Below are 12,422 nucleotides of genomic sequence, written 5' to 3'. Positions count from 1 at the left end.
TCAAATGGGGCAACTATTCTCAAATGGGGCAAAAATTCCGGAATGGGCTTTGTTATTCTCAAATGGAGCAAAAATTCCGGAATGGGACTTTATTATTCCGGAATGGGTCACGTATTGTTAAATAGTAATTTTCTCAAATGGGGCAAGCAACAATTCCGGAATGGGACTTTATTATTCCGGAATGGGTCACGTATTCTTAAATAGTAATATTCTCAAATGGGGCAAGCAAAAATTCCGGAATGGGACTTTATTATTCCGGAATGGGTCACGTATTCTTAAATAGTAATATTCTCAAATGGGGCAAGCAACAATTCCGGAATGGGACTTTATTATTCCGGAATATTTCGTATTCTCAAATGGTACAAATATTTTTACGGCTACAACAGGTGCTCTATTTTTGCAGGGCAGAAAAATCCCGGAAAACCCCTGCGAGGGTCGTTAATATCTGCAAAAGATACACAAAACATGACCCCGTGGGCGCACCAATCCAATACACACTTACGCCCATTTTCCCACAAACCAATCCCCCAAGTCTCCAAAAATAATCTGATTCTCTTGTCGTGCGCCCTGCACGTGTTAATTTCCATCTGCCCATATTGCACGCTTTTTATTCCGGCCACGGTTTTATGAACGCGCCGTCCTCGCAAAGCGCTGACAAGAATAACATCTAAAGAAGGACACACGTACACACAAATCCATCCACCAAACTACACAGTAACGAACGCACGCACGCACGCACGCACGCACGCACGCACGCACGCACGCACACACACACACACACACACATACTAACACACATACTAACACACACACACACACACACACACACACACACACACACAATCAAACAACACACACACACACACACACACACACACACACACACACACACACACACACACACACAAAATCACAAACATCGCAACAGGGGGAGGGAGGGGGTGCGACCCACTCAAACAAAAACAGGGGAGTTTACCTTTTGAGCTTTTTGAACATATCACCTTTTACAGCAGTTCTCTCCCTTGGTACACAACCATGCATTCCGGTCGCACAATGCAATTACACATTATCTGTAATTACATTTCATTTCCTTACATGTAACACCAGTCACATTCAATTTATAACATAACATTCACTTATCTTTCTTTTTAAAACATTTTATTGCATTTACCTTCAATTAAACATAACATTTAATAACAAAATATTTCTTTTCATTACTCGTTACAATTCATTTTATTTCTTTGTCACAAACGGCTCAGATCCATCACAACTGTACGTATCTAAGACAGAGTCCCACTATAGTTCTTTGTTTCTAACCAGTACAAATAAATTGCGTATTACCAAATATAGACAACTACATCCTACAATCAATATATATCGCTTTCATGGATCATTACAATTTTTTTTTACATTCCTGTATATTCTTGGTTTTACTCGTACAAACTAACACACACGATCAAAACCACTATGGCCCACTATGGCCCACTATGGCCCACTATGCGGACCTAACACAATACAAAACCACTATGGCCCACTATGCGGACCTAACACAATACAACAGCAATACAATGTTTTTCACGTCATTCTACACTATTTTCAAACTTTATTCTGGGGACCTAATGACGTATTCTTCCCACATTTTTTTCTTACAGGAGTTGCTCCCCTTACACTTTTCACTTCATTTTACCCACTGTTTTACCACATTTCAACTATTTTATTTAGGGGAGCTAAGCACGAGGTGTTTTGACAGTTTTTATTTACAAGAGTGTCTTCCCTTGAACCACTGCATGCATTTCTTCCATTACAAGGTTATTATTAATTTTTTTTTCTTTTCTTTCTTTCTTTGTTTCTTTGTTTCTTTTTTTATTTCTTTTTTTCTTTGTAGGTCAGGGTATTTTAAGTAGTCAAGTCTGTTCTGATTTAAGTAAGTCAAGGTTCTTTTTAAAAGTAGTTCATGGTTTTTTTTAATTACATCAAGGGTTAGGGTTTTAGCATTCAAAATAGCTCAAGGTCATTTAAGTTAGCCACACACACACACACACACACACACACACACACACACACACACACACACAGACACAGACACACACACACACACACACACACACACACACACACACACACACACACACACACACACACGTCCCTAATTCCTTTCACAACTCAGTAACATATATTCATTCTCTATTCAAAACAAATCAATTAAACCTAACGTCCAAACGGGACACAACTCAGGCTTTAAAACTGTCACTGTCTCAATCCTTCTCTGCATCTTGGCAAAGGGGACACAACTCAGGCTTTCAAACTGTCACTGTCTCAATCCTTCTCTGCATCTTGGCATTAGGGGGCTCCCTTACTCCGCTCTACATGGCTCACGATGACCTTGAGCGGTTCCGCGTGACCTTCAGCTTGATCGATATCGTCTTGTTCACTGTCCTCATTGCCAGGCTGGCGTTGAGCGGCGCCTAACACGTCACTTTGACAGTCTGGGTCATCGGTCAGTACCGCGTCATTCAAGCGGACAGTTGTGTTTCCTGAGGTGCTGCGGATATTGGCTGTGTCCTTTTCCTCCCTCACCTGTGGCTCGCCCGAATCTTGCCTGTCTGTGCTTGGTGTCCCTTCTTCCACCGATAGTGTTTCCTCCGTAATGTGCGGATAGCCCGACTCCGACACAGTTTCCTCCCCTAGCTGTTGGTCTGGGTCTCCCGAGTCTTGGGTGTCCGTGTTGGCATGGTCAGTGACAGCGCCTTCCTCCGTCATAAAAAACTTGACCTCATCCCCCTGACCCCTGCTCATCCATCGCTCCTCACCTCCCGTCTGACCTCCGTCCTCTGTAACGTAGACAGCCGTGACGTCACTCTCTGCTGCAACGTCATCAGTCGCCGTCTCTTCCGTCTGAAACACATGGGCCCAGGCTTAATCACATAAGTTATACCTTCCGCCCTTCTTTCAACGACAATACAAATCACGATGTACTGTAACAACACAAAGTCCACACTTCAGTAACACTCTCAGTCTTACCAACGGACACTTACATTCTCTCAAACTAATTGACCGTACAGTAACAATGATCACAAGTATCACGAGGCAAAAAGATGAACGAACACTTACATTCTCTCCATCTAACTGACAGTACCGTTACAATGATGACAATCTCATCAACCAACACTTACATTCTCTCCATCTAACTGACAGTACCGTTACAATGATCACAATCTCATCAACCAACACTGACATTCTCTCCATCTAACTGACAGTACCGTTACAATGATCACAATCTCATCAACCAACACTTACATTCTCTCCATCTAACTGACGGTACCGTTACAATGATCACAATCTCATCAACCAACACTGACATTCTCTCCATCTAACTGACGGTACCGTTACAATGATCACAATCTCATCAACCAACACTTACATTCTCTCCATCTAACTGACCGTACCGTTACAATGATCACAATCTCATCAACCAACACTGACATTCTCTCCATCTAACTGACGGTACCGTTACAATGATCACAATCTCATCAACCAACACTGACATTCTCTCCATCTAACTGACGGTACCGTTACAATGATCACAATCTCATCAACCAACACTGACATTCTCTCCATCTAACTGACAGTACCGTTACAATGATCACAATCTCATCAACCAACACTGACATTCTCTCCATCTAACTGACGGTACCGTTACAATGATCACAATCTCATCAACCAACACTTACATTCTCTCCATCTAACTGACCGTACCGTTACAATGATCACAATCTCATCAACCAACACTGACATTCTCTCCATCTAACTGACGGTACCGTTACAATGATCACAATCTCATCAACCAACACTTACTTTCTCTCCATCAACCTGTGTTCCCTCAGTCTCATCCTCACCACTCTTTACCTCGTCAGCATCAGCCACAGCTGTTACCACCCCTTCCTCAGTCGCCATTCCATCCTCCCTTCCTCCCCCCTCTTCTCCCTCTCCTTCCTCGATGTCTCTTGTGTCCTCTCGGATCGCCGCTGGCTCAGGGGTGCACAACGATGACACGGTCACTTGCTGGGCGCTGTCATCCAGCAATGGCGCCGCTTCCGGTTTGACTTCTTCTTCAGGTTCCTTCTGCTGCGTGTGCAGCGTGCGATCTCCCTCCACTTCCGGTTCAACAACGGGTAGGTGGTGGTCGTCCCGGGGGGCGCTGTGGTCGGCCAGAGAGGGCGGCGGTTGGTTAGCCTCTGACCCGTCGTCGGTTGCCTCCTGTACCTGTTCAATAACATATACAAGGTCAGATGCTATTAACATATATACAAGGTCAAATACTATAACTTATGTTTAATAACATGTACAAGGTCAGTGTGAACAAAATCACGAATAACACTAACAGGCAAAGTTTGATAGTGATATCCTCCACGCTTTTAGAGCACTAACCAGAGATAATATAGTGACATAGTGAAGTGTGGTTTCACGGATTGTAAATTCTGCTCACTGACCGAGAGAGCTGACTTTGTAAATCGCAAAGAAGATAGCGTTACACTTAACCACTGTCCAGCGACAGGGAGGGGTTGTCACGGGAATCGACCGGGAGATAGGAAGCCCGAGTAGAGCACTTAACAGGTACATGGAATAAGCATTTCAACATCGTTCATGTTTATTGAATAAGTCCAATCGACTAACACTGTAACTTTAAACATAGCAGACAGATATCTAAGACAAGATGTCCGCTATTTATGTTGTGCAGTGCGTCGTGTAACCGGTCATAAAGCAAAATAGCGGCCAGATGACAGAATTAAGGATCTGAGGAGCCGCCGGAATATTACGCCTTTAGACTCGCATAGCTGAGATTCGACGGGATTTCTAGAAGCTAGTGCACGGTTATGTTTGTCCGTAGAGTTGGACCATAGTGGTCACAGGGCGGTGGAAACTGAGTAGACCGAGGTCACCAGTAGCAGGAATTAGTAGTAAAATACATTTCCTAGTGAACAGCAATAGAAGCTGTGTAATTCTGCGTATGACCAGAATTACAATATGTCTATACTATCTTAATTACTTAAGAGATAAGGAATACTTAGTAGACAGAGCAGACGGTGTTTTAAGTCTGCCGTAGTAGAAACTATAATTGGTTTTTGTTGACTACACACGAGCCGTGAGTAGATACTTGTAAAATAGATATCGTGTGCCAGTGAGTCCACGGACTGTTTTTGTAGTTTTATACCTCAGTGAAGAATAGAGTTTTGTCATTGCAATTGTGTACCAGATTGTCATCTCGAGTGTTTTTTGCCTACCAAAACTGCGAGTACTCGATTTGTGAGCACCTAACCTTTCTGTTCATGATTGTGTGTATTTGTGTGTACCTAACCTTTATGTTCATGATTGTGTGTATTTGTGTGTACCTAACCTTTATGTTCATGATTGTGTGTATTTGTGTGTACCTAATCTTTATGTTCATGATTGTGTGTATTTGTGTGTACCTAACCTTTATGTTGATGATTGTGTGTATTTGTGAGTACCTAACCTTTATGTTCATGATTGTGTGTATTTGTGTGTACCTAACCTTTATGTTGATGATTGTGTGTATTTGTGTGTACCTAACCTTTATGTTGATGATTGTGTGTATTTGTGAGTACCTAACCTTTATGTTCATGATTGTGTGTATTTGTGTGTACCTAACCTTTCTGTTCATGATTGTGTGTATTTGTGTGTACCTAACCTTTATGTTCATGATTGTGTGTATTTGTGTGTACCTAACCTTTATGTTGATGATTGTGTGTATTTGTGAGTACCTAACCTTTATGTTCATGATTGTGTGTATTTGTGTGTACCTAACCTTTCTGTTGATGATTGTGTGTATTTGTGAGTACCTAACCTTTATGTTCATGATTGTGTGTATTTGTGTGTACCTAACCTTTCTGTTCATGATTGTGTGTATTTGTGTGTACCTAACCTTTATGTTGATGATTGTGTGTATTTGTGTGTACCTAACCTTTATGTTGATGATTGTGTGTATTTGTGTGTACCTAACCTTTCTGTTCATGATTGTGTGTATTTGTGTGTACCTAACCTTTATGTTGATGATTGTGTGTATTTGTGTGTACCTAACCTTTATGTTCATGATTGTGTGTATTTGTGTGTACCTAACCTTTATGTTGATGATTGTGTGTATTTGTGTGTACCTAACCTTTCTGTTCATGATTGTGTGTATTTGTGTGTACCTAACCTTTATGTTGATGATTGTGTGTATTTGTGTGTACCTAACCTTTCTGTTCATGATTGTGTGTATTTGTGTGTACCTAACCTTTATGTTCATGATTGTGTGTATTTGTGTGTACCTAACCTTTCTGTTCATGATTGTGTGTATTTGTGTGTATGCTGTCATAGCTGTGTAATACAGGGGAGGGAACCTACATTTGGAGTTGTGTTTGTTTCTGTGTGCTAGCGTACTAGCGCATTTTCATTCATTCACAGTCAGATGCTATGACTTATGTTTAATAACATATACAAGGTTAGATACTATGACTTATGTTCAATAACATATACAAGGTGAGATGCTATGACTTGCGTTTAATAACATATACAAGGGTTAGATGCTATGACTTCTGTTTAATAACATATACAAGGTGAGATGCTATGACTTGTGTTTAATAACATATACAAAGTGAGATGCTATGTCTTGGGTTCAATAACATATGCTATGACTTATGTTTAACCCTTATGCTGGTTGTCGCGACATATGTCGCGCTACTTTACGTATACTGTCATCTGGTTGTCACCACATATGTCGCGCTACTGGTTCAGTCTGTTTGGTCGGTTCAGATTACCTCCCATGGATGCAAAAACCTATATGACCGTTTTTCTTTATTTTTCTCTCTGAGTTCACCAGTGGCTATGTAACATGTGTTACACAATTGCACCAGTGTAACATATACAAGGTGAAATCCTATGACTTTTTTTTATTTTCTATGTGTCAGTGATGACGTAATTCAGTCATTACCCATGTCAGTGGTGGCGCGTGAGTAATGACGTGATTCAGTGATTACATCAGTCTCTGACGACGTGATTCAGTGATTACGTGATTCACTAATGACGTGAGTCACAAATAAAGTGATTCATTGATGACGTGATTCAGTAATGACGTGAGTCACAAATAAAGTGATTCAGTGATGACGTGATTCAGTAATGACGTGGGTCACAAATAAAGTGATTCAGTAATGATTTCATTCAATAATAACGTGAGTCAAAAATAAAGAGATTCAGTGATGACGTGATTCAGTCATGACGCGAGTCACAAATAAAGTGATTCAGTGATGACGTGATTCACTCAATACGTTATTCACGATTTCGTGTGTGTGTGTGTGTGTGTGTGTGTGTGTGTGTGTGTGTGTGTGTGTGTGTGTGTGTGTGTGTGTGTGTGTGTGTGTGTGTGTGTGTGTGTGTGTGTGTGTGTTTGTGTGTGTGTGTGTGTGTGTGTGTGTGTGTGTTGTGTGTTTGCGAGCGAGCGTGCGTGCGTGCGTGCGTGCGTGCGTGCGTGCGTGCGTGCGTGCGTGCGTGCGTGCGTGCGTTCGTGTGACTGTTGGCAGGTGTCGTACCTTGTGAGGACGTGACAGCGAGGTGCCCTGGACTCTGGGCAGCTTGCATTCGAACCGTGTGGGTCCCTCCCTGTTGGTGCTGAGCGACATGATTCTCCCTGTAGGCAACAAACCGTCAACAGTGCCATTGTAACAAACACACACACACACACACACACACACACACACACACACACACACACACACACACACACACATCACGCATGCATCACGCATGCATCAGTATCAGTATCTGGTAACATCTGGACAAACGGGTCGAGATAACCATTTCTGCTTGTTTGCTTCTTGTGGAAGTCACTTTAAAAACTCCTGTTATACGACTTTAGGGTTAGGGTTACGGTTCCCAAGGCTCCTGTTATACGACTTTAGGGTTAGGGTTACGGTTCCCAAGGCCTTCTAGCACCTTCCCTACCTCATGCACTGCCATGTCTGGAATAGTAAAAAAATCGTCGGGTTTACATTTCTGATTACAAAAATCTTTTATTTTTGATAAACAGACTTCCATGTCACAATCGGGCCTGTCGCATTTGGCACATTCATTTAGCCTATTGGCATGGGACAAAAATGGTTATTAAAATCTTCAGGGGAGATGGTTGTGGCAGACCGATTTGAGTTCTGTTTAGATTTACCTAATATGTTATTAACAGCACACCAAACAGTTGCAGTATCTTTCTTATCCTCGATTAATGTATTAAAATAATTTGCTTTTGCTTCACGTGTTAATTCTGTCACTTTATTCCTTTGTTTCTTAAAATCAGACTTCATGTTGTTTGATTTGTAAAAATCACGCAGGGACATGGCTTCTATAATCTGTTCCGTCAACCATGGGGGAAGAGATGCATATTTCACTCTGTGGTGACGTAGTGGGGCATGCTTAGGCGCCCTTTCACATATATTTTATCCTATAGTGAATAAGCATGCCCCACTACGTCACCACAGAGTGAAAAATCCATCTCTTCCCCCTGTGTTGACACCATGGAGGTATTATTAGTGTAAATGTGGTCAATCAACGTTGATGTTGTATCAGTCAATCTGGTTGAGGTGTTCACAAGTTGATGGAATCCAAAGAGAGATGTAACTGAGCGACAGGCTGTCTGGGTTTTATGCAAGTCTATCTTAAAATCACCAAGTAACAAAACATTACGATTATTACATTTGATGTTATCCATCAAATCAATAAAATCATCAAACCAAGCTGAATGGGATGCGGGATTTCTATATACAAAGCCGAGCACAAAACAATTTGAATTCTTATAAGAAATTTCAAGCCAAATGCATTCAATACTGTTCACTTCCAGATCAGCCCTGCGCTTAAAAAACTTGGCTATGGAATCATGGACATAAACAGCAAGACCAGTATGTTGTACTTCCATACTGTCGCGTCGCATAACAGAATAGTGAGGTATCCGCAACATATCATCACAGAGGCGTGAGTCCAGCCTAGTCTCTGAAATCCCAAACAAATGGGTTATGCGAAAATGTTGATTTAATAACACGCAGAGATCAGAAATTTTGTTCAAGAGATGATAAATGTTTAAAGGTCCTTGTCTACATTTTTATACCAAAACCGCCATTTGACCATTACAAATGCAGAGTCTATTATCTAAAAATATCAACAATACACCCCCTTTCCATCAGGAAAGACGAAGCCAGTGTAGCCGTTTGAAAATTCATTGTAGTATTCCAGCGTAGTACTCATAGTAGAATATCCTTATTTCAAAAATGCCAAGCCCAAAACTCCTCTCAAATCCCGTGCATTTCGTGCGTTTAAAAAAAACGTACACAGCGCTCCAGTGTCCATCTGTTGCTGCACTTGTTTGGGCGTGGCTATAAGCATAGTGACATGAATTTGATTGGTCACTATTTTGAGGCAAAGCACATGTTCTCCGCAAACTGAAAACAAAATATTGCAAGCGTGATTCACGCTACCCAAATATAAAATCTTCTTTTACATATTTTTTTCTATAACTTTTTTCCCCATGGTTCATTCATCATCTGACATAACTTTTTAGCCGAATCTAACCATAAGATTAGTCCAAAAAACCGAAAATTTAGACGACCACCTTTAAGTGTCCGATATTCAGTCCAGCGGCTGGAGCTAGTGCCGACATGCTTATAAGCACAAGCAGACACAATCCGCACACACTGGACGTTGTAGACTAAATGTTCAAGATTTGCCAAAAAAAGGCAAAGTCCTTGTCGTCTACAAATTGCACAATAGAGTTCTAAACAATGTGCTACGACGTGTCACTGGCAGGTCAAACAATATGCAGAAGTGCTATAACCGAAGAAAACACACTCTTTCCTCAGTGGCCACGTCACGTCACACAGACAGGCAGTCCGAGTACAACACAAGGCACAATTAAAACACACTCTGTCCTCAGTGGCCACGTCACGTCACACAGACAGGCAGTCCGAGTACAACACAAGGCACAATTAAAACACACTCTGTCCTCAGTGGCCACGTCACGTCACACAGACAGGCAGTCCGTCCTCAGTGGCCACGTCACGTCACACAGACAGGCAGTCCGAGTACAACACAAGGCACAATTAAAACACACTCTGTCCTCAGTGGCCACGTCACGTCACACAGACAGGCAGTCCGAGTACAACACAAGGCACAATTAAAACACACTCTGTCCTCAGTGGCCACGTCACGTCACACAGACAGGCAGTCCGAGTACAACACAAGGCACAATTAAAACACACTCTGTCCTCAGTGGCCACGTCACGTCACACAGACAGGCAGTCCGAGTACAACACAAGGCACAATTAAAACACACTCTGTCCTCAGTGGCCACGTCACGTCACACAGACAGGCAGTCCGAGTACAACACAAGGCACAATTAAAACACACTCTTTCCTCAGTGGCCACGTCACGTCACACAGACAGGCAGTCTGTCCTCAGTGGCCACGTCACGTCACACAGACAGGCAGTCCGAGTACAACACAAGGCACAACTAAAACACACTCTGTCCTCAGTGGCCACGTCACGTCACACAGACAGGCAGTCCGAGTACAACACAAGGCACAATTAAAACACACTCTGTCCTCAGTGGCCACGTCACGTCACACAGACAGGCAGTCCGAGTACAACACAAGGCACAATTAAAAACACAGGTATAGTCACTGCACAAGGTGCAAAAACGCTTCAAACTTTATCGTAAGATTTTCAGCGTAACACAAGTTCTAGGGTGTATAACACCACTAACAAAATTAAACCAAATAATGTTTGTCCAAGGTGACCTAGAGAGAGAGAGAGAGAGAGAGAGAGAGAGAGAGAGAGAGAGAGAGAGAGAGAGAGAGAGAGAGAGAGAGAGAGAGAGAGAGAGAGAGAGAGAGACAGAGAGAGAGAGAGAGAGAGAGAGAGAGAGAGAGAGAGAGAGAGACTCACAGACACTAACACTGATTTTATTGTGTAGGCCAACAACCCATTCACAAACATGGTGAAAAATAGACGTCATCGCAAAAGTATTACACGCGACAATCATCTAAAGGAGCATACAAATACACACACACACACACACACACACACACACACACACACACACACACACACACACACACACACACACCCACACACACACACACACACACACACACACACATACACACACACACACACACACACACACACACACACACACACACACACACACACACACACACACGTGCAAACGGACCTTTAACGTTGAGCCTTGGAGACCAGGCCCTGATGTCCTCCATAACAGGAGTGTCGTCGTTGTCGCCGTGCTTGTTGTCGCCGTTGGTGATGTGCAGGGAGGAGGAGGCATCGCCCCACGCCTCACGTGGGCTGGGGGGCACAGGGCCACCGCTTTTTCTCCCGTAGCTCGGGGCTGTTAGTGGTCGGCGTCGCTCTGGGACGGGGGAGGGCCCGTCACCTGCTTCTGAGCGAGGGGACTCTAAAATACAGACAGCAAGCCTTACATCACAGACAAAGTGACAACACAGGCTTTTAACTAACAACATCTTACAGTGCCTGAGCTCAGAGAGACAGAGACCTAGCACACACAGACAGAGACATAGCACACAGAGACACAGACAGACAGACATAGACATAGCACAGAGAGACAGAGACCTAGCACACAGAGACAGAGACCTAGCACAGAGAGACAGAGACCTAGCACACAGAGACAGAGACCTAGCACACAGAGACAGAGACATAGCACACAAAGACAGAGACCTAGCACACAGAGACAGAGACCTAGCACACAGAGACAGAGACCTAGCACACAGAGACAGAGACCTAGCACACAGAGACAGAGACCTAGCACACAGAGACAGAGACCTAGCACACAGAGACAGAGACCTAGCACACAGAGACAGAGACATAGCACACAGAGACACCGACATAGCACACAGAGACAGAGACCTAGCACACAGAGACAGAGACATAGCACACAGAGACACAGACCTAGCACACAGAGACAGAGACCTAGCACACAGAGACAGAGACCTAGCACACACAGACAGAGACCTAGCACACAGAGACAGAGACCTAGCACACAGAGACAGAGACATAGCACAGAGAGACAGAGACCTAGCACACAGAGACAGAGACATAGCACAGAGAGACACAGACCTAGCACACAGAGACAGAGACCTAGCACACAGAGACAGAGACCTAGCACACACAGACAGAGACCTAGCACACAGAGACAGAGACCTAGCACACAGAGACAGAGACCTAGCACACAGAGACAGAGACCTAGCACACACAGACAGAGACCTAGCACACAGAGACAGAGACCTAGCACACAGAGACAGAGACCTAGCACACAGAGACAGAGACCTAGCACAGAGAGACAGAGACCTAGC

At 43.3% G+C, this 12,422-nt stretch overlaps 1 protein-coding gene across 2 annotated transcripts in view; it reads right to left on the bottom strand.

Annotated features, from left to right (window-relative positions):
• Positions 1 to 2,034: 2,034 nt before the first annotated feature.
• The window catches only part of LOC138945832 (uncharacterized), a 34,491-nt gene continuing 24,103 nt past the window's right edge, over positions 2,035 to 12,422 (bottom strand). Inside the window, exons 9-12 of one of the 2 annotated variants that reach the window (XM_070317345.1) lie at positions 11,267 to 11,506; positions 7,584 to 7,681; positions 3,907 to 4,263; positions 2,035 to 2,895 (exon numbers count right to left, since the gene is read on the bottom strand). In XM_070317345.1, the coding sequence (XP_070173446.1) occupies positions 2,341 to 2,895; positions 3,907 to 4,263; positions 7,584 to 7,681; positions 11,267 to 11,506 (1,250 nt within the window). In that variant the 3' untranslated portion in view covers positions 2,035 to 2,340. Of the gene's footprint in view, positions 2,896 to 3,855; positions 4,264 to 7,583; positions 7,682 to 11,266; positions 11,507 to 12,422 lie in introns of both variants that reach the window. The other variant, XM_070317344.1, reaches the window with a different exon arrangement.

Source organism: Littorina saxatilis, linkage group LG13, assembly GCF_037325665.1.
Source record: "Littorina saxatilis isolate snail1 linkage group LG13, US_GU_Lsax_2.0, whole genome shotgun sequence".
NCBI classification, from domain to species: Eukaryota; Metazoa; Mollusca; class Gastropoda; order Littorinimorpha; family Littorinidae; genus Littorina; species Littorina saxatilis.
Note: the sequence above shows the minus strand (reverse complement) of the source record. Positions and strands in the feature narration are given on the sequence as shown.